We start from the raw sequence: 23,125 nt of genomic DNA on the forward strand, positions 1-23,125 counted from the left end.
GTGAGCCCTGCTCTGTCAGATCCTTATTAGTTGTAAATTGTAATTGTTATTATGTATTATACAGACTAATACACCACAAATACGTAATTAATTCACTTTAAATTGGCCCAAATATTCTCTTTGTATACATTTTTACAAACGGGAAAACTTTACACATACTAACACATTGCACACGCGATTGGCCGAAAGTGCGGTCCATAGACTAATTTGCACCAATCAGCGACCTTACTGTACAACGCCACTGTCCAATCAGGAGCGCAGACGTCAGCAACGTAGCCCGCCCACATGTGTCAGCCAGTAGTCTGGCCGAACCAACTGTCATTTAGAGAGAATGGACGGGATGGGGAAGACGCTGCGAAGGCTGGAAAACACGAAATAAACGATATGAGAAGTACTTAAAAACAACTTTTAAAGTTACCCACGTTATGGTTGCAGTTTACGACGGCATGTGTTAGTGTCTTACAGGTAAGTTTATCACAAAATAATACGTGTTGGAGCTGTTTTGACTCGAGCGCGTGAGTTGATTTTTTTTTTTTTTTTGTAAAGGAAGCTAACGCTTTTTTTTTTTTTTTTTTGCTAACAAGCTAATGTTTATCTTACCGCCCCCTCCTCCTCCTCCTCTTCCTCCTCTTCCTCCTCCACCACCACCATCATCATCATCTCTTCCTCCAGAGAAACAGCAACTTCGGCAGTACGTGTTTTTTTGTTTTGTTTTGTTTTTTTGTACTGCGATAAGACGTCCAGCCAGTTTCGGAGGATGTCAGCCCCCAGCAACTCCCTTCAACAGGCGAGGGTGAGACGCAGCAACGCGGGCTCCCCCGGATCGTTCAACAACAGCAGCGGGTGCCGTTTGCACCCCATCCGTGCCACCGTGCCCTACCAGCTCCTGCGCGCGGGTCAGAGCAGCCCGACGCGGACGCAGACTGTTTACGGAGGAGTCGCGAGCAGCCGGGGCTCGAGCCCCCCCTCCAGTCCGACTCTCACTTCAGGAAGTGCAAACGCTAAGCAAAGACTGTCCCCCGAAAGTAAGGAGTCGTCCTGTCCGCCAGACTCTCCGGTTGCCAGAGGTAAAGAAAAACAACAACAACACATATTTTCTGTAACTGTTTTAACCTAACATAGGCCGAAGAAATGGCATGCCACCACGTGCGTCTGTCTCATGATAACAGGGCATGGTTAACTTATGTTGTTGCTATTAGGTGCACAGCCACGCAATTGCATGTGGGGGGGGGGGGGAGAAACCCTCCCCCCCACCCCAAAAAAAAAAAGAAACTGGGTCAGATGTGATCTTTGGAAACGGTGTCCTATACGCCTGCGACGAAGTTGGCACTTGCTTTGCCGTACAATGATGCATTACTTTTTATTTAGTCTGTCATTTACTCTCAAATCAGGCACTGGTGAAGTGAACAAAGAGTGGCATATTGGCTTCCTTATTTCATATGGACTTTTGACATGGGGGGGGGGGGGAGTGAGAGCTTTGGCAGAGAGTAGTGCTTTCAGTTGTAATCGGGGCCACGTCACTCTCAGCAGCAGCAGCAGCTCCTATTCTTACCTCTCTCCATAAAAACAGCATGGACAACACATTGAGACCATATGCTATGCCTAGCACATGGATAACAGAGCCCAGCTTTATGTCGTTTCATGTCAAGCTCAGCTGATCTCTGGAAGGGATACTGCATGGAGACTGTGTGAAAGGGGGGTGGGGGGGGGGTGCATGAGAGGTTCAGGCAGCTCTAAATCATTATTTCCTCACTAAATCTCACTTGTGTGACTGCTTCTCCTGCCAACTAGTGACAGTGTGGCCGGATTTTTCGGGAGCAGGATCCTTTCACAGGCCAGATGTGCATTTTTTTTTTTTTTGCTGGAAGAAGTACTTTTTTTTTTTTTTCTTTTCTTTTTTTCTGTAACCCCTGTATTTCTATACAAAACACACAACACAACCACATAATGTCTGGCCAGTGTTTGAAACGCATTGTGATATGGAGGCGTATTGAATGCAGCTTCTCCAGTATGAAGCATAAACAGACCTTTTTCTGACCTCACTCGGTATTTCTGCAACAGCACCCGGATCAGAGTTATCTCCCATTAATCACATCTAATAGCTTCTCCCTTCTACGTTTTAATCAAATGGCTGCCCCCCACCTCTTTTTTTTTTCTTTCCCCCCCCCATCAGTGCAGCGTGGTGGTTATTGTGGAATTTTATGTCCGTGGCGTGCTTCGCATTCCTCGGTTCTTTGAACGAGATGACCTCCCAACCTTGACCAGTGTACCATGCGAAGCAGGAAACGAAGTCTCTTCCATAACAACTGAGTGGGCACATATACCAGGCACGGGTGAATTTTCGCCCCGTTTGGCTCGCCGTCGGTGCCGATTTCCTACGCCGGCGGCATGCCGCGCATACCTCGGTTCTCCGAAAGAGACGACCTCTAACCCCGGGCCAGTGTCCAATGTCAGTCGGCGATGATGGAGACTTGACCCTCCGCGGCCGGTGTGCACGAGAGGCCTCGGATGACGACTTGTGATCATATCCGCGAAGAATTGGTGCCTGCTGGAAGTTTCAAAAATGCAAAAAACAAACTTTACATTTTTAGAATGGAGGGTGGGGGGGTACGAGGATAACTTCAGTTGTTTATCTCTCTTCACTGCAGGCCAGGTTCTTGTAATTAAATCAGGAGACTTTGCACTTTGTAATGTCTCATTCATTGGAGTACTTTGAACCCACTCATGGGCATATTGTTTCCATTTGGTGGAAAAATAAGTCCAAAGTGCCTCACGGTACCTCGGCTCTCCGTGACAGAAAATGTGACTTGACTGCGCAACGCTTTAGATCTGACCTTGATGACGAGGACGGACGGAGTCAAGAATATTATAATCCATATTATGGCCTTTTTAGTTCACTAGCACATGACCTCATCCTCTTACCACACAGTCCCAACAATGAAAGTCCCCGCTCTCCGTTAAAGTGCCAGCTGTGCTGAAACGGCTGTGCTTCATTGTGAAGCCATTCAAACTGCAGCGTAGGACCGAATGTGAAAATGAATGTGGCGTCTAAATCGGTCAACTCTGGTGAAACTGTGCTGTGTTTTTCTGTACATTTATCTGTCTGCGCACATTTTCGAAGGACCTGGAAGTTGAACCTTAAACTTTTGATCTCAAGTTTTCCAATTCTTCGGTTTAGCGTTTCTAAAAAGGGGGAATTTGTTAGCACTTCGCTGAAATGCATCGAAAGCGGTTCATGCTAACACCCACTGTGCTCACTGAATGATGCTAATAATGCTAACAAGCCATTTCCCAACCAGCTAAGGGACGGACACTCAAAAGAATCCATCGTTTTTACAGCTGCATCATATCATGAGAAATAACATAATTTAGGTCTGCAAATAACTATATTCTATTATGAGATCTTTTTTTTTTTTTCAACCTGTAAACTGTCAGAAAAGCTGAAAGTCCCAATGGTTTCATAACATCTTCCAACTTTTTTTTTGTCCGACCAGCTGTCTAAAACCCATTAGACCCATTCAATTTGATATCACATGATTAAGGGGGAAAAAAAGTACATCTTCACATTTGAGAAGAACCAAATCACATTTGGTGGGGTTTTTTTTGGCAAATGAAAGGTAATACTAGCATGTAGCATCAGACAAAAAAAAGCACAATCACTATCAGTGAAAGCTGATACGGTATCATATTGTTTATAGTCTCGTCTTACCAGTGACTAAGTGGCCTCAGTCTTGAGAGTAGATGATTCCGTGTTTCATTCATTTACTCTTTAGATAATTTGATTAAACTTCATAAAAAAATGGTCCATTGAGAGAATATACCCAAAGTGACACATAAAGCCGATCTGGTGTAGCTTCGTTTACTGACTACACTTCTAGTTTCATTTAACAGAGCATTTCTGAAATAGTGAAAGAGCAGCGATTTTTGTTCTGTGATCCTGAGATCAAGCTAAAATTCCTTGGATTTTCCTTTCAACCAGTGTCTTGCAGCCTCGTGAAAAACCTACAGGAAACTGTTCTGCTTTGGTTTACTGATTTAGACCACATGTTTGTTTTCACATTTGCTTCTTGCCCTACAGTTAATAAACCACCCATTTATCCCTGGAAATGTGGAGACTTTCCTCTTTTTTTTTTTCACAGTTTTGACGAATACCCCGTGAAGGAAAGTTCTTATTAAAGAGATTCAACCTTGAAAATATTCCTTTTTTTTTTATATCACATACACTGCTCATTTACCCCCTTTTAAAATCAGCAGATAGATTGCTTTGATGTCTTGGCTGTTTCCTTTTTTTTTTTTTTTTTTTCTCATCAGGAGATTATTCTTGTCTGGCAAGTGGAGAGACGATGGAAAATAACCACAATCCCAGTTCTGAGAGCACTGGCTTTGGCCTATATCAATATTGATGGAAATTTAGCCTGCTTCCTTTGTCTACAATGCTTCAGGGAATTTTACTGTAGCCCAGTAAGCTTACTTAGGCAATACCTTTGGGTGGGTAGACCTGTGTATTCTGTGAACAAAGAACAACAATGAAGGGCTGTGTAGTTCTACGAGGAGAGGGGTGCCTCATGTAGATAGTTTAGTCTGTGTGTGTGTGTGTGTGTGTGTGTGTGTGTGTGTTGTGTGAGTTCATGTTGGAAAGGGCTCATGCCTTGGCCTGCACAGACAAGGGATAGAGTAAATAAGCATATTTCCTGCCCATCGTTCTATGCTGCCTTTTTAAATGTGGAAAGGGAAGGATTTTTTTACGTTTGCGTTGAATAGTCGCACAAAGTGTAATACAGGCTTTTTCTTTTAAGATAATGTCTTTGTGTTTGCATGTTTTTTGTTTTTTTTTCTTCTTTTGAGTCGGTGCGTGTCACTGCAAGAATGTTGAGTGGATGCAGGCAGCATCAATGAACATTATGGTGCGGTTGTTTATGAGTTTGAATGTGGGTGGTGTTGCGCTTTAACTGCTCGCAGCAGATTTGCTCTCAGAACATCAGATACTCCTGCTCAGTCATTTACATTCGCTTCAGGCCTCAGACTTCTTCAGCCGGCTCTTTGCTCTGCAGAGATACTTCAGAAATCACAATAAATAAATAAAAAATGCACATACTTTGAAAGCCAGAGGACATTGTAAGGTAAACTGTTGTCTTAATGAAGCATGGTTATCTTTGCAGAAGTGTTAGTACTACAGGTGAAGCTAAAGTTTCCATGTATTGTTGTTGGAGGGGGATGGTATAACTTTATCTTTTTAAATTGGGGACTGCCTCCGAGTTTCCTTTTTGTGCTTCTACCAGAACACACAGTTAAAGAAACCAGGCCAAGAAAAAGCATCCTGTATTTTCAGCATACTTTGGTTATGCAGCTGCTTTTTCGTATGAGGGATTTATTACACTCACGTTTTAGTGTCCAAATGTCAATTCTCATGGACACGATCAGGAGAGATGTGCATGCTATGTCGAAATACCTCGGGTGGGAGGGGATGTTTCTCACCAGGTACCGCTGCATGTGTGTGCGTGCCTAATTCTGTTTCTTTTATTGTTTCTCAATTCGCAGCAGAAAGGTCCAAGTTACAGGTGCGGAGTTCCAGCGCCATCCGACGGGCGTCCTCCTTGGACGCCATCACGGGGCCGTACCTCACCGGCCAGTGGCCTCGGGACTCCCACGGACCCTACCCTTCCTGTATGAAAGACAAAGCCACACAGGTGCGTGTACCGTTCGGACCAATTCTGCTTTCGCTGCCGGGCCCGCACGGGTCGTCTCAGTCTGGCTTTTCTCAGCACTTTAGCTTTTACCTGATTTTTTTTTTTTAGAATGACATCACAAACCTTTCCTACCAATTTGCTATCAAAATGCACCGCTTTTTTTTTTTTGTGAACATATGAACCTGATCATCTTTCTTGCCGATGACTACAACAGGACTTCTGCAAACAGGCATGTCGGAAGTTGCTCCTCCCACTTTGCAAATCTGATCTTCTAGAAATCATAATTGAATACAAAAACAAAATTCAAAAAAGATCAGATCATGATTTAAACATATTGTGATGTCGACGTGTTTCACATACGGACCGACGGCTTCAGTCGTCGCTGTGATTGTAGTCTGGAAACCCTCTTCGTATGTAGGTTTGGGTCGGCCGGACCAATGGGCCTCCAGTGGGAGCGCATTGAAGCGGCGGTTTTGATACAAGACGTACAGTATGCGGTGGTTTGCGCCGATTGGTTAAATTGCCGCTCCGGTAGTTTCAAAATGAGCCTGAGGTGTTTGGTCAGGTGATACGAAGCTGGTATGGAGCTGCCCCACAAAAAAACAGAAAACACTTTTGGAGACAAAAAGAAGTGCTACATCATAAAACAGAATAATTTGAAAGAAGTGCTCCAGAATTGGTCTGATTCTGCTTTAGCAGGTGACAGTGATTGATTAATCATCCACCTTGTTTATTTATTTTTGGTGCATAAATTAATTGGAAAAACACATGAGGGTTAAAGGAAATCTCAACAAGATCCGAAAATTGGAGTCGAATGGTCTAAATCGGTCCCATTCGGGTGAGATGAAGCTTCACTGCACAACCAACACCTGGTCAAAGTGAAGTAACGCTCACTTAGCTGCATGGTGTGAGCCAGTGTGGCTAACACTGAAGTTGAGGTTAGTTTAAAGTGGGACAGGAAGAAAAAAACAACCCTTAAAATATCATAATATTATTTATTGCCGTACTGTCCGCCCTGTGACCAGAGTGTCACCAAATTCAACGGTCCCTCTTCTCCCCAGAAAATGAGGCCAGTTATGACTATTAGAAATAATTACTGTTTTCCGTCATAGTGGTCGATGAAGATTTTGTTATGTATTAATTCGGTGGTGGGATCTCCTGCCAATACGCTGGGCCTAATAGACTCGTGTAAATCATCTCCCAATTCCCTCCCGAGCGCCGCATTTTAATACATTTATAACACTTCATCGGGCCTGTATACGGATTTCGCATTGACCACAGTATTCCTGGAGAGCAGCCCACACATGATCACTCCTCTAATCTCGCCATGTGACTGGAGGTTAAACGCAGTTTCGCTTCCAAGAGCTTAGTTTTGGGGGGGTGAAGGCTGAAGGTTTGCGAGCGGGGGCCTTGTGTTATGAAAGAATATTGAATATGTATGATCGTGACAAGGGCCCGCTCTCCTCTTTGCTAACAGAAGCCTTTCATGTGTCTGAATGAAGACCGCCAGGCCTCATTTACATGGGCTTCATCCCTTTAACCCCCTTCGCTCGTCCCTGCCTCTCTTTTGTGTGCAGGCTGAGGAAGTTTTGGGAGAGAGAGAGAGCGAGCGAGAGAGCCCTGCAGGATTTCTTGAAGTGGCTGTGTGCAAAGTAAACACCTCTAATTACAGGGTTCCTGTGCAGCCCTGGAAACACTGGGCGAAGAGGGGGGAAAATCAATTCGATAGCTATCAGGTCTTACAAAACATGCTAATGCCCAGAATATGTCCAGGCGAATGTGCACGGCTCTCTCACAGACTTATACGTTGTTGTTTTATTTGGCACATTGTGATATTTACCCCTGGTGACATGAAACATTACATTAGCTGTTAATCAGTAGAAAAAAAGAAAAAGAAAAATCGGATTGAAGGCCGACCGAAAAACAACAAAAGTCCAATTGAGACATTTTGTCTGTTAAAGCTGCTGAAATCTGAGACGGAAAAACATTTGGCGATGTCGCAATAATGTGGGAGAGTATGACACACTTGACAATCTTTGAGCGATTAAATGCAGAAACAACCCCCCCCGCCCCCCACCCCCTACCACCTCCCTGAGGATAGTTAGAGACCTACTTCCTGTTAACAAGTTATGCCTGGGCCCAGCTCCTTTTTTTTTTTTTTTTTTTTTTTTATATAAGACAACAACAGCAGAAAGCAGCACACAAAAGGTCCCTGGCCCACAAGTACAAGACAACCCCCCCCCCTCCCCTCCACCACCCCCCGCCCTCCCTTTTTTTTTTTCTTCTTCTTCTGTTGTTTTTTTTTTTAGGAGCTGTAATGTAGCCCTTCATGGAGGTGAAGTTGTTTGCACCTGTCCCCCAGGCTATGACTGAGGCGAGGAGAAATCCCACTGCTTACCACCTGGCCCTCGTGGCTGCACGGCCCGCCTGCCTTTTGTGTGGGAGTCGAGGAGCAGAGGGCTCCATACATATGCTAATCGCTGTTCCGGGATAGGTCTGCATGCCCTCGGCCCTGTGGTTACAGCACACAGAGAAATGTCTGTGTGAAGATTAGGGCCCTGCCACACCACGCCGACCTCAAAGAAAATGAGCACAGACAAAAGGCAGCGTCGATCAAAAGGTCTGTGTTGCCTTCCACTCTCCTTGTGTAAAAGTCTCCTTGTGTAAAAAGTTGCACTTGGGATCTTGAAACCGGGGAAAAAAAAAAAAAAAAAAAGGTTCCAGCTGATGAGCGAACAGTTAATCAGCAAGTCGGGATTTGCATTCTGAAAAATACACGAGGGGAAAATGAACAGAACAAACGAGCTCGTTGTTTTCCTGCCTCCTGGTGAGTCACGCAAATGCCTGGAAATATGAGTTTGTCTGATTACATTTTCACTTCCAAATGCTGAAGTCTCACTTTGAACAAAAATTCCAAAACAAAATGGTTTGCCAAACACATGTGTAGGGACGGCCCAGTGATTCAACCTCACCCCATGTAGCACAAATATGATCTTAATTTAAACTGAATTCCTTGTTGTGTCTTGTAGATTATCAGTGAGATTAATACATAAAGACACCGAGAGATAAAGAGCCTTTTTTTTGTTGTTGTTTTTTTTTGCTGGAACTGTTAAAAAAAAAAATGCCCAAGATAACAGACGTGCCAAAGTCAACAGCCAAATCATGGGTGCTCTCCTCTTCGCCCATAAACCCCAAGCAATGGCAGTGTCTCTCTCTTTCTCTCTCGCTCGCTCGCATGTCTTGACAGGCAATCTAAACAAACCATCACCAAATTCCACCGCACTTCTATTGAAGCTCAGTCATTGTTTCCTGCTTTGGAAACAGAGCTGGATTCTTGAGGATGTTGCCTGCATGTAACACAGACAGACACACACACACACACACACACACACACACACACACACACACACACACACACACACACACACACGCCTACCTTTTGGGGTGGGAACCACAATAGGAAGCGAGCCTCCCCCTAACCCTCCCTCCTCCCTCCTCCCTCCGGAGGCTGCAGAGTTTTATCTGTACAGCATTATCAGGCGGGACACCTGGCCCACACCGAGTCGGCCTGCAGAGCACACATCACCTCCAGCCTGGGAATAAACAAAGGTGGGCGTTTCTCGTTAGCAGAAGGCTAATAAAGAACGATAGCCTCCAGTGTTTGTAACTGTCTTACTACAGATACCTGGGGGGGGGGGGGGGGGTGTAAAAAATATAACGATTAAGACCCTCATCTTTCATGCCACCTGTAGCCTGTTGACTTCTTTGACGTAATTAACTTCCTTTAGTTTTTTATCTCAAAACTAATTGCTGTCGATCTTCTGGTGTCTAAAACGGTGTTTTGGGGAACGACTTTTGTAAAACACGTCGGTTTAAATGTCAGCTGACAGGCCAACGACGGGAGCGCTGGCCTCGGGCTAATGTCTCGTATTTACTGTTGAACTGTTGTCGTTTTATTTGTGTTTTTTTATTATTTCTCTTCGTATCACTTTTTTTGAATATGCTTATTTGTTGCCGCTTTTATTCAAATGAAATACAATTTTGGATTTGGACATGAAATTGAAGTAACATAAAGTTAAAAAAAAAAAAAAAAAAAAACTGGATTTATTACAAAGTGACCGTCACCCTCCTTGTTTTGACATGTGAGCACTTAAACTGTTCACATATCTTCGAGCCAGTAAAAGCACCTCACTTCTTCATTGCGATGACAAAGCACGTCACCGACTCCACGTCACCGAACATCTGCGGGAACTTAAGTTTTTCCCTAAAAACTCTGTCTGCCCCCTTTCTTTCTTTCTTTCTTTCTTTCTTTCTTTCTTTCTTTCTTTCTTTCTTTCTTTCTGTTTCTTTTTTTTTTGTTTTGTTGCAGCAGTCCTGTATGACCGGATTAGTCGGCAGCGTCGGGTCCCCTCAACGTTTGGCACGGGCATCAGACGGGTCGCGAGCAGCTCCGTATGCCAGTGCACAAAATGTTAATACTAAAAAAGGGGCGCTAGCTGCACATCTGCCATCCAGCGTGGCCAAAGCACAGTGGTCCCTTTTTTTTTACGAGAGCACAAGCACCCATTTAATCCGCTGTCCTGTTTTTCTTTTTTTTTCTTTTTTTCTGTGGCAGGCCGGCGCTTCACGGGTGTTCCTCATTATTCACAGTGATATTCCATATCATAGAGCGAGGCTTGTGCGCGAGTTGGACAGCGATAGAGTTTTTTTTTATTTTTTTTTTAGGTTTTTTTTTCTTCCTGTTTGCGTGGGGGTCAGACATAAGGCAGTGTGTGTCTGCGAGATGCTGACATTTAATATGTTTCGTACGACTGTTGGCGACCGTTTAAAAAAAAAAAAAAAAAAAAAAACGTCAGATGTTTGAGCACCAGAGGCACTGTTGATATGCATAATCGAGTATGTGGTTTTCTGGACGAGCCTATGAAACATCCTCAGTCTTATTTGTGTTTTTTTCCATTCATTTGCATAACTTAACCGTTTCCTTGTTGCAGCAATAGAGGTCTAAGAGACATGTTTAGTGAGACAGAGCTGCCTCTATGCTCTCTGGTAGGGGATGTATATATATACACACACACACACATAAAACATCTATATATATATATATATATATGTGTAAAAGAGACATTTTTATTATAAGTACAGCATTGTACTGTACTGGACATTTTTGTGCAAATCACAGTGGTGTGCAGAGGCTCAACAGGTATGCTAACTTGTGGGTTTCACTGGTGAAAGTAGAAAAGGTGGGAGCCATTTAACTATATATATATATATATATATATATATATATATATATATATATATATATATATATATAAAATGTGTCTGACATTTCCATCGATAATTTGGTCGGCCCTTTTTATTTTCTCGATTTACATTCGTCAACTTAAATGATGATATCTTTTTTTTTTGGGGGGGGGGGGGGACTGTTGCTGTGATCCGTAGACAAAGAAGTCAGTATGTACTGCTCCCCCCTCCCCCCACCTCTTTGCCACACATTTATTTATCTTAACCCAGCTTACCAATGGAAGCAATCAAACGTGCTATAACTTTTAGTCATTGTCCTCGGGGATAGTATCTGATGACTGTTTTTTCCTCCTTTTCATTGATTCCAGATTTTCAGCATTACTCTTAAACACGCTGCACTCATTTTTTTATTTTTTTTTTCTTCACCCACGTCTTTCTCAACGGCTTATCTAAACATTTTACATCCTTGTGTTTGGTTGTTTGCTCGCATCCTGAGTGATGCAACAACGAGGTGGGTCCCATTAATCAACGAGGACCGTTTCCATGAGGGTTTTTTTTTTTAGGGAGAGATCGTTGTGCCTCCTACCTGCACTGGAAAAATACTTTTGTTTACTTTAAACCCACGTATAACCGAGTACATCGAGGTAAAATTGTGTTTTTAGCATCTACAGTGTTTGAACATCTTTATGTACATATACTAATTACAGTTATATTTTTGACGATGCAGCTAAAATACAAGCATCAGGTCGTCCCGCCACGTAAACAAATCTCAGAAACTGCTGGTTGGTTAATGTTGACCTTTTTAAAGCACTGTAATGTATTTTAATTGCATTTTTTTTTTGTTTCTTTTGCATTCATACACACAAAGAAAACTTTGACACACGACACTTAACTTCGTGCGCCTCTGCAATAAAAGACATGTCATTTTGGTGACCGCAGTGCATCTACACTACAGTTAGAAAAACATTTCTATAGCCGGAGTCGTCGTACGTGTAACGTGTCGTTGTGTGTAACACGCGCCGTGTATCTCTTTTGCGTTTCAGACTCCAGGTCTCTGGATCGATGAGGCGGCAGAACAGGGAAGTCCTCACCAGCGGTCGGCCTCCTGGGGCAGCGCAGACCACCTCAAAGAGGTAAATTCACCTGTTTTATTAACCTCGGTTAAGGTCACGGTTGCTCCCGACAACAGACCTCGTGGAGAGTGGATTAACGCGGTGGAGGAGGAGGGGGGGGGGGGGTTCAGAAGTCTGGCTGACGCCGAGCTATACTCGGGCCTCCCCGTTTAAACATTCTTTTAACTGTGAGTGTACTCAGAATGTTTTTTGACTCTTTTTTTTTTTTTTTTTTTTTCGCAGTTCGTTCCATTTACTCCAAATGTGTTTTATTTGTCAGGGTCTGAGGTCAGCCTAAATATTACGCTCCTTAGATGTCGGTTTCCACTACTGTCTATCTGGCCGGGGCTCGGTGGCCAACCAGCAGACCACATTGGAGTTATAAGGTCTCCAGCAGGCCAGACCACAGTCTATATTTAACTCGCTTCTCCCCCCTGTGTTCCCCACTCTACTGCACCCTTAAGCATCTCATTATGGCCTGTTGTTTTTATTTTTTTGGAGAGACAGTACGTGAGCTCCTCTCGAGGGTGAAGCAGACATATTGCTCCCTCTTTCTCAGTTCGGACCGAGTCAACTGTTTCAGGATAATTCATGTTACTTACAGTCTTACAGATGCTCTTGCAAGCAATAGACAGGGAAAAACAAAAAAATATGACTGTTTCCCTGTTTCCAGCCTAAGACGTGTTCCAAAATATTAACGGCACACAGATGTGTTGAGTTTTTGTTAACGTTGGCCAGGGTGTGGAAAAAAAAAAAAAAAAAAAAACTTTTCTAACCTTTTTACAAACTTGCAAGGACTCTTTCAACTACACTTAAAGTCCACCTCACATGTCCAAAATACTAAACGGGGTATAATTCAAGCTGGTAATGAGTTCAGGCAAGTTCCATAAGTTCCCTAATTCACGGGTCTTTTTTGTCATGCTCTTTGGATCAGACAGGTTTATTTTTTTTGTGTGTGTGCCTTTATTAAGTTGACCATGTGTCACCTGACAAAGCCACGGTTACACATTTCTGCTCACGATAGATGCATTAAAGTTACAGCCCTTGAATGCCTGAGCATTTCATTTTTATTGTTCTTTTTTTTTGTAAAACAAAGTCAATTGCCAGTAGAACTTGAATTACTGATCTTTACGTTACGCAATAAGGAATGTGTAGGGACAAAACAACTTCTTAAATACAACCACGAAAGTTCAAACAAAAATATCATTGCAATGAAATCTGATCGGTAGAATTAGACTTCGTAAGTCACATGCATTCATAACGAGGCTAGAAAAATGTCGTGTTCATCTCCTTTTTTTTTTCTTTTCTTTTTTTTTGAAAGGCAGTCCCGGTCTCAGCCTGTGAAATCAGCAGTGTAGCTCTTGCCAGGAAAACCCTCTTCTTTCATTTTTTTTTTTTTCCCATCCACTGAGATTACATCGGGGTTGCCAGGACTTGTCATTATCTGCGTGCTGCCGCGTCCGCTACACGTGAACGAAGCCGACCGCGTTCTCGCTCTCTCTACAACCTCCTGCGATTTACGCGTGTGGGAGTTCATCTGTGAAAAAGAGCAAGTCTCTTTGTTGACTGTGTTGCCAGGATTACAAAATCAGTGTTTGGAGACCACACCTTTGTCTGCACAGTACAACTGCGTCTGTTAGGCTCACAAAGGGTATCCTGTTTTTAAGGTTGATGCGGGGCCAGATGTAGATACACCCGCTGACCTAACTCGGTTCGACCCGATTGCATTTATACCGGCCTGAAACACATGGGTGCATATTTTGGTTTAAAAAAAAAAAAAAAGTCTTTCAATAGTAATGTTGTCAGCCACATAAGAAAGAGCCCCCCCCCCCCCCCTCCAGGCACCCTTAAAGATACACATCAAACACTTGTATTAATATTATAAATAGGCAAACAGTGCAATATTATTTAGCTTAGGTTGCTCTTGTGCAGAAAATAAAAGAAGAATATTCAACCAAAACACGGAATGTATTTATTTATTTTTTTCCGATTATTTCTAGTGTTTGGAAAAAAATGCTTCTCACCCTCCGATGCACTGATTGGAGACGCGATCTTTCCATTCGCTGAAAGTGATGTCTCTCTCTTCTTCCAGCAGATCGCTAAGCTGAGGCTGCAGCTGCAGCGCAGCAAGCAGGTCAGCCGGCAGAGCAAAGACAGGGAGCAGAGCTCGCTGCAGCTGCCGCAGCAGGCGCAGCACGGCGCCGCGTGCCAACCGCAGGTGAGTCGTCCTCGTCCTCCAGTCGCCGGCTTTACGTTCAGGTGAAAAAACATTAACTAACCCTGACGTGGGTGGTGCAAGATTTTACCCCCCCGACGTCGCAGCGATGCGATAACGTAGCTTAGCAGCAGAGCGACAAGCACACAAACAAAAACACACACCACTGGTAATCAAGATAGCAGAATATAAACGTACCACAGAAACGCAGCGCTGCTTTTCTACATTCAAATTCTACATGCAAATGTAAGTAAATGCGAGTTCTTAAGTTGCAGGTTGTTATTATGCAAAAAGGGGGATGGAAATAAAAGCGTTCAGTATTTGTTTAGTCTTTTCTGGAGGGGGACAGCGAGGCGGGGAGACGTGTCTGGACATGCCCTTCCCTCTCCTTGTGTTGCAGTTCATTCATTAACAGGAGCTCTGCAGTGGAACCGCCTCACCAACAAATTCACATTAACCACGATGTGCTCGGCCTCAAGCCCGCGTCACAAGTCGCGGCTGTGTTGTTGTTGTTGTTGTTGTTGTTGTTGTTGTTGTTGTTGTTGTTGTTGTTGTTGTGGTGCCCTATGAAATTGAATCCAACTTCAGTCGCTTGTATTTAAACTTTAATGTCTTCCACCCGTTAAACATAAAGAAACCGGATCAACAATAATGCAACACCACAAACAGAATCATTCAGTCCATGACACTTATTATTATTATTATTACTACGTATGCGATTGCACAATTGTTTTGTCATTTGATGTGTGCGGAGACGGAGGGCGTTTTGAGTTTGTATTATCCTGACGTGTGTGTGTGTGTGTGTGTGTGTGTGTGTGTGTAATCTTTTCCTTTTTTTAAATTTGTGTTTTTTATGTCTGTTCAGTACAAAGGAACTTCATGGACCTCGACGACGACACCTGTGACGAAGTCCTTCATATGCCGAGTGCCGAGCAGCGTGGAGGGCATCAACCACGAGCTGGAGAATGTGTTCATCAGAGAGGACTGGGAGCACGGGCTGCAGGTAGGCACACACACACACACACACACACACACACACACACACACACACACACACACACACACACACACACTGAATATCTGTCCTTTTATCGAAACCTTTTTTTTGTGTCGCCTGCAGCTACGAAATGTGCCACACGCATTTTTGCCTTTTATGTACCTACGATAACTATTTATAGCTGTTTTTTCAATTTTTTTTTTATTTGATTCATTACAGGCATTCAAACATTATCTCGTAAAGCCACTTTTAGGATCAAGTCGGGACAGTGAGACACATTATATTCTCATTCAGATCAAATTAAAAGCACTTTGGAGGCGATGAGACCCGTAAATCTTGTCTGATGTGCGGCAGTAAACCTTTCGGTGTCTGTAAAAGCTCCACTCTTAGACAAGTCACACGCGAACAAACCTACGCAGCGCTGAAGATTTATAGCCGGCCGCGCGCCGAACCTGCTCTCCCTTTTTTTTCTTTTCTTTCTTTTTGACTCAGCGGAGCCCAAACCGAAACGCGTCACACCGTTCGTCTCCTGTCGAGCGTCCGGTGCGTCGTTTGCTTCTCCGGTTATTTTATTTAAGCTGATGCTTTTTGCCCAGGATGACATCATCAGCGCGGCTCGTCGGTGTGTCTCTGAATACTTTCAAGCGCCGCCGCTCCTCTGACCTCTGACCTCCTCACAGGCCATGGACGTGGTCGACGGCCGCCGTGCGCCCTTCCCGCCGCACCGCTACAGCGGCGACACGCGCGACACGGACACGCAGGCGCCGTCGAGCGGTGAATCCAGCCCGTCGCCCCGCCCCCGCAGCTCGGACCACCTCCACTCCCCCGACGGAAGCCCCTGCTCCGCAGAGGACATCGACAAAGGTGTGTGTGTTTGTCTCTCTCTCTCTGTGTGTGTGTGTGTGTGTGTGTGTGTGTGTGTGTGTGTGTGTGTGTGTGTGTGTGCGTGCGCGCCAACTTTACTTTCCTCTCTTCATTGTTTTTGAGGAGAACTGCTGTGTATATGCCATATTATAGTGAGTTGTGAAAAGCTGTCTGGCTCCAGGGGAAGCTGTGAAACCCGATAACCCGGCCGGTGGTTCCTACCGACTCCGGGATTTCTGGAACCTCGTGGAAATTAGAAAAAGTCAAATCCAGACATGGAAAGGCAGATTTGATCATTTTTCTTTTGGGGCCCCAAGTCCTGAAATATCAGGAAATTTAGTTTGATGCATGTTTAGATGTTTAAAATGTTCCATATTTTCCGTTTTTTTTTTTTTTTTTTAACTCTGCAATCGAGATGCACTCCTTCTTTTAGCTCTTCTTTCAACTGCTTTGGGTACAAAATGACGACTTCTAATAATGACGGCAGACAAGTTGGATGTAAAGTCTGTTAAAATGCGAGAGAGGGAGATTCTATAAGAAACATTCAATGATTTTTCCAAGTATCTTTCTTAGTTTATTGTTTCAGCAGAAGTTTTGTATATAAAATACCCCATGAACTAGTAATAAAAGCTCGCAAATTGCCGGGAATAAATAAATAACACAGGTGTTTGTTTTTTTTTGTTTGATCAGCATAAATCATCAGTCAGTCGGGGAGTTTGACATTTGACGTAGAGTGGAAACCCCGACCGGCTCGAGTGAGGTCACTTGAGGTCAGCGTTGCTTGTTGTCGAAGACTAAAAGTTTTTTTTTGTTTTTTTTTTAATAAAAATATGGTGCTGTGTAGCAAGAAGCAGGATGACATCGCTCCTCGTGTAGTTCCAGTATATTAGCCAAAAACAACAGAACACACCCAAAATCTCTAACCAAATTGTTGGCAGTTGAGTTGCATTGTGGGTAAATGTGGGAGCCAGATTTCTACAATGAAGAACATGAAGCGGGGAAACCTTGTGTTGGTTTGTTTTAACCTGTCCGACAGTAGAACTGCTGAATTTGCCGTTTTTTGTTTTGTTGAAAACTGTGTTTATATTTGCATAAAGATTCGGATTCAGAATCGGCACAGAAAAGATTTGCGGTGAACAATTTCCAAATGATACACGGCCGCCCGTTTCGTGCACAGTGCTGCTTTTAAGAGCCTAAATTTATCGTCTCGTGTTTACTCTCATCGTAAATAAATAACAAAATATATGTTGTATTCTCGGCTGTATTTCCAGACGGCGTGTGCAGCTCTCCTCTCCCCAAGTTCGCCACGTCTCCCAAACCCAACAACAGCTACATGTTCAAGCGGGGAACCTCCGGAGGGCTGCGAGAGGGTCAAAGTGTTCGAGGAGTTGGTGTGAGTGTTGTTGTTGTTGTTGTTTTTTCTTGCTTGCCTTCACGATTATACTAACGTTCAGGGAAAAGAACCGCGGCAGATACGGAGCTCTGCACTATTTCATGAACTCGTCAGTTTTCCCTGTTTTGAGGACAGTACAGCAAAGCTTGTTTTTCGGTGCGAGTGATATTAAAAAAAAAAACAACAACAACAATACTGAGCGTGACTTCTGCTGTCCTCAGGTCCGGCAAATCCAAAGGCTTCCCTCTGTTCTCGTGCCCCGACAAAAACAAGGTGAACTTCATCCCCCGGGGCTCGGCCTTCTGCCCCGTCAAACTGCTCTGCTCCTCGCTCTTCTCCCCCGTGTCCCCCGCCAGCCTCGGTCTCCACGGCAACGGCGGCCCGGGACCCCAGGCGACGGCGACGACCCCGCCCGCGGCACCGCCGGCGGCGACCTTTTCGGACGGGAGCTCCGACTCGGGCGACGGCGGCGTCAGCTCGGACAGCGGCAGCACAGACGGCCAGAGCGCCGACCCGGCAGACGGCTCGGCGCGAGTCCTCCTCAGCAGCTAGTACCCCTCCCCTCCTTCCCCCCCCCTCAGGTATTCGCCACCAAAAACAAAAAACAAAAAAAAAAAACACCCGCGGTCAAAACACGGCAACTAAAGTCAGGTGGTTATGGTTTAAAGGAGAAGAAGAAATAAAATAAAGAAAAGAGGAGAAAAAAAAAATCCTTGCACTCCGATAATCCTAATGTTAGCCAGCAGGGAAGTGCCCAAGGTCTGGAAACGACTAACACTTAGGAAGACGACGGTACCAGCATCCTGCTGAGCGAGCATTTTCTGCCCGGTCCTCGGTGTTAGCCACGCTTTCCGTGAACTTGTTGTTTTTTTTTTTAAATCAAGGATACTTGATGTTTTATTTTTTTGCCTTGTTGCTGACCTTGGGCACAGCCTCATTCACCCATCACTAACCCAGCCTTCTCTGTACCGTGACCAACATCCCATAACACAAATAGCTTTGCTTTCTTTCTTCTTTTTTTTTTTTTTTTTTTTTTTTTGCAAAGGAGGGAAAAAAAAATAGAAATGAACGCTCAAATTATTGTTACTTTGTGTCTGCAGTTTTATCAGTATGAAATATTAAAAAAAAAAAAGGATAAAAAAAAAACAACCAACCAAAACGTTCACAAAAAATACACAACTATGGGATGTCAGAGAAAAGCACATTGTATTCACGTTATCTAACCAGTTTATGAGCTGTTCAGTGTTCAGCAAGCTAACATCTGAAAAAAATACACCCGCGCTTCTTTTTTTATTTTTTTTATTTTGATTTCCCAGATACTCGGATGCCTTACAGTTCGCCCCGCGTTAGACCCGGGTCGGAGCGGTACGGGCTCGTGGCCTTTTCTTTACTTATCTGAATGTATTTAGTAGCACGTTGTCGACGTAAAACTAAAACAAAACAAAAAACCAGCAGTCACCTGAGCCGGCTCTCGAGCCCGAGACCTTGACCCGCATTCCTACTTCGATCACTAATACCGACTCGGTAAGCTAAACGCAAAAAAAGAAAATACAAATATCAGCTGTTTATTCAGAGACCAAATGACCAATCAGAAAGCACACTGTTCCTCCACCCCCTCACCCCCCCTTTTTTTTATTTATTTTATTTTCTTTTCTTGCCCCGTACATCCCAGAACAATAACTCAGGTCACGTGGAATGTACTTGCTCGGACTATGTTGCCCCCCTCCCCCGGTGTTTCATGACTTTCTCCTACGGAAAGAGTTTCCAGTTTTTTTTGTTTGTTTGTCCTCTGGAGAGAAGTTATGACGGACTGAACACCGATCGATCGATGTCACGTCGACCCGCTGAAGGGGGGGTTGGGGGGGGGGGGGTTCAGGTGCTACGACACATTCCAGAGATCGCCTGTCGCATCGGTCGACCGCGAGTCCTTCGCGTAAACGGAAACGAGCTACATAAGCTACACCCCCCCCCCCCCCCCCCCCCCCCCGACCCCCAAATTGAGAAATTGGCAATTATGCCATTTGTTAAATATGAACCAAAGTGAATTAAAACACAGTGAAAAGGCCCGTCTTGTGTTCGGGAGACAGACGGCACTGTTTTTTTTGTTTTTGTTTTTGTTTGTTTTTTTGTGCCAGAAGCTGAATGTTAACATGTTTTTCATTTTGTTTTTAAGCAACATATAAACGAAAGTTTCAAACACAGACGCTAATTATTACAACAGGGGCCTGAAGCACTTACCTGGAAAGGATAATCACTATTTTTTTTTGTATTTATAGTTCAGACCAATTTGTAAGTTAAAACAATCACACACAAAACAAAAGTGTGCAATTGATTTGTTTGTTGTTGTTTTCAAGTAAAGCTATCTTTAAAAAAAAAATTAAAATATATTAATGTGTTAACAGTTTGGCTCAATATGGAGCATAAAACGGCCTCAATGTTTCCTGGACCAGCTGAATTATGAAAATGAGGATTTCACCAGTTAAAAGCTTCATTCCAAAACTTGGTCTCTTTGGTCACTTGCACACAGAAACACAAATATAAACAACAACAACAACATACACAGCACATTCTACACCAAATTCTACTGAAATACTCTTCTGGTTCTGCTCGCGCCGAATCCGATTTTCATTTTCCGAGCTCACCGCCGCGGCGCCGTCGAGGAAAACGGTCGCTACGTCCGGTGATTTAGTTCCTCCTGTGTATCGCACCGTTTTTTTTTTTTTTTTTTTAATGTAGATCTTGTGTGTTTTTCAATAAAGACAACAACAACAAAAAAAAGAAGTCTCTTTTTGTAATGATATGTAATATTCTTTAAAAGCCATAGACGGACACACGGAGTAATGATCGGTATTTACAAGCATGACATTCACGTACAAATTAGGAGTCAAGGTAAGGCAGTCCATGTGTTTTGGTTACGACCCGAACGACTTGAACAGCAAAATGACGCAAAGACCACGTGAATCAAATAATAATTCTGGTGAGGTTCTATATTGTTAAGGCATTTATTCTGATATCTATTCCATTTATGCAGCATTGTAGTCAAAATCCAATTGTATTTCCACGATTATCAAACTTCCCAGTTTTTTGTTTTTGTTTTTCAGGCTCCGAAAACGACACTGAAACCGTTTATTTATTTATATATATATATATATAGATATATCTATATATATATATATATCACACGAAGACTGATAAATAAATGTGTCCAAATGTTACCAAAAATTTTTTTTTGAAAGCTCTCAAACATATTGTTCATTCATGTTTACTGGATGACAGAAAACAAGGCATGCAGCATGCAATGATAAATATGAGTTTTTACTTGATGACAAAGTTGGCAAACACATTTTAAAGCATAAATCGTAAAAAAAAAAAAAAAAAGGAACCTCTTTGCTGTCTGATGAAAGAAACGACTTCAGGATGGATTAAGTTCCCCGTTTTTTTAAAATTGGTGTGAAATAATTAGCTCAACTGCTCGGATTTTGGAGTCGATCGCCGACAGGTAAATTCTGCTTACGGCGGCGTAATGTTGCCACGGCGACGTCAAATCTGTTTTGATGTCTCGTTAAGAGTCGGGACTAATGTCGTTTTTCTCATTTATCGAAAGGACGTTTTACACGTTACGGCATTTTACTTCGACAACATCCCAACCAGCTTCCGATAACCTTTTATAACAACGTACCAGCTTGTTATCTTATAAGAAACCTGGGACGTTGTTATATAAAAAAAACAAAAAAACCTTGGGCCTCGCGCAAGAACGTTTGTCAAACCTCCCACTTCTAATTTATTTGTATTTTTTTTGTTTTTGTGATATTTGCCAGTAAGATTGTTACATTAAATTCTGCAGACGTGACTTGTTCATTTCAACTTGCTGAACGCCACCTCGCCGTGACCGAGTCCCCGTCGGTGTCTATCTGTGGTCGTCTCTCCTGCTCCTTTACTGGGAAGTTTTTTTTTCTTTTTTGTGTCAATAATGTCGTCAAATCGGGCCTGAAGCTTTTTTTTTTTCTGTTCAGGAAATAAATGAACAGATTAATGTCATTTCCACTCTACTCTATTAACATGGCTTTACTTTCCAGAACTTGATTTCCCCTCCAAAAAATTGTTAATGTTGTTTTGGTTTTTTTTTAAGACTTTTGATTTGTTTGTGTTTTTTGGACCGAATTAGTTCAAATTGATCTCCTCTTCTTCCCGTGTGCTTCTTTCGACTTCCTCTACGGTTTAATGGGCGACAACAGCTCTCTTCAACTTCCTGTAATTGGTCCGCTGCAAAGAAAGTCCCGTCGTAGTTCAGTTTTATCCCGACTGAAACCGCTTCTTTTGGTTCCCTTTTGTCCGTCCTGTGGTCAGAGCCCCACCCCCCCGCCCCCTCTCTACGCGTTGTGAAGTTCGTGCTCCGCGTCGGTTTTGCCGACCGCGTCGGGGTTGGAGAGGGGGTCCAGGTCGGCGAACAGGTTGAACCACGCCGAGAGGTCTTTGGACGTCGCCGTCGTCTCTGGAAAAGAAGTTGGCAAACGTCACCGATGGAGAAACTGCGGCGAAGCTTTGTCCTGTAAACGGCTGCAAATGTCTCGGGCGCCAGGATTCGGACTGGAAACATGCAAATGTCTGCGTCCTCCCATATGTTTTGCTCATTCGGGGGGACGGGGGGACGGGGGTAAGGGTCCCCTTACCTTTCGCTGCTGGCTTCTGATTGGCTGCAGATGAGTGCTCCGTTGCCTGGGCGACGGGCTGTGGAGCGATCCCGGTCCAGTCTGAAGAAGTGGAGATGCAGATTTTGTTGGATCGACAATCACCATTTGTTTTCCTGCTATCCTTGTGTGTGTGTGTGTGTGTGTGTGTGTGTGTGTGTGTGTGTGTGTGTGTGTCCGTGTCCACAAAGTGCAGCCCTGTAGCAACACTTTCGAAGGCGTTTTAACATCTTCAACCAGAATCTTGAGTTGCAACCTTCAGACGGGAACATTTTTTTTTTTTTAAATCGGCCTTCGGGAACGACGTCCCTTCCTCCGCCGTCGCTCGGATTAGTTCGATCGACTCTTGAAAGTCTGAGTCAGTGTGAGTTGGCGGGTTCGAAACAGAGTTTTGCGAGCGGAGACGTAGATTTCTAAGTGTTTAAATGAGTTTTGAGCACCAGATGTTTGGCCCGCTCGGGTTTTTTCCTCGCAATGATGTCAGAAGTAATTGGCGCTTCAGTCAGCTCCTCTTCAACCTCCACTGACTGAATGCTAACCTCAATATTACATTTACCAACTTCACACACTTCTGATTGGATTCTGTTGACAGTCTCTGGGCCCTGTTTTGTTGTTGTTGTTGTTGTTGTTTTGCGGTTAAAAATCTGTCACAGTTTCAAAGTAGAAAAAAAAAAAAATCCATCAAATTTATCGTGACCCATTATTTTTCACCCGACCTGCGATGCCACGCTGATTTTAATGATTTAACTTTTTTTTTTTTTTTTTTATTTCCTCCATACAAACTAAAGGTCTAAGTTTCTTTATAGCTTCACGTCCTGCTGACCAGCTGGAAACGGACAAAAAAAAAAAACCCACACAGAATCGATAAAACCAGATGAGGTGGCAGCAGCCGGTGCCCTCGCCTGGATGAAATGGAAAAGTAGTT

General features: G+C 43.6%; 2 protein-coding genes across 3 annotated transcripts in view; one reads left to right on the forward strand and one right to left on the reverse strand.

Annotated features, from left to right (window-relative positions):
- On the forward strand, positions 1-18,160 carry LOC138213777 (glucocorticoid-induced transcript 1 protein-like). The gene is given in 10 exon segments (XM_069175028.1): positions 1-465; positions 673-1,067; positions 5,539-5,687; positions 11,975-12,064; positions 14,136-14,261; positions 15,124-15,261; positions 15,936-16,119; positions 17,391-17,464; positions 17,466-17,512; positions 17,734-18,160. Coding segments are annotated over 9 exon segments (1,449 nt in total). The 5' UTR covers positions 1-465; positions 673-757; the 3' UTR covers positions 18,065-18,160.
- ica1 (islet cell autoantigen 1) overlaps positions 15,168-23,125 on the reverse strand; it is a 16,118-nt gene continuing 8,160 nt past the window's right edge. The window contains exons 12-13 of one of the 2 annotated variants that reach the window (XM_069175029.1): positions 22,183-22,263; positions 20,809-22,004 (exon numbers count right to left, since the gene is read on the reverse strand). In XM_069175029.1, coding sequence (XP_069031130.1) covers positions 21,883-22,004; positions 22,183-22,263 — 203 coding nt within the window. In that variant the 3' untranslated portion in view covers positions 20,809-21,882. Of the gene's footprint in view, positions 15,256-20,808; positions 22,005-22,182; positions 22,264-23,125 lie in introns of those variants that run through there. The other variant, XM_069175030.1, reaches the window with a different exon arrangement.

The sequence above is a fragment of the Embiotoca jacksoni genome, unplaced genomic scaffold, assembly GCF_022577435.1.
Source record: "Embiotoca jacksoni isolate LCO1_2020_lvr unplaced genomic scaffold, fEmbJac1.0.p SCAF_63, whole genome shotgun sequence".
In the NCBI taxonomy this organism is placed as follows: Eukaryota; Metazoa; Chordata; class Actinopteri; family Embiotocidae; genus Embiotoca; species Embiotoca jacksoni.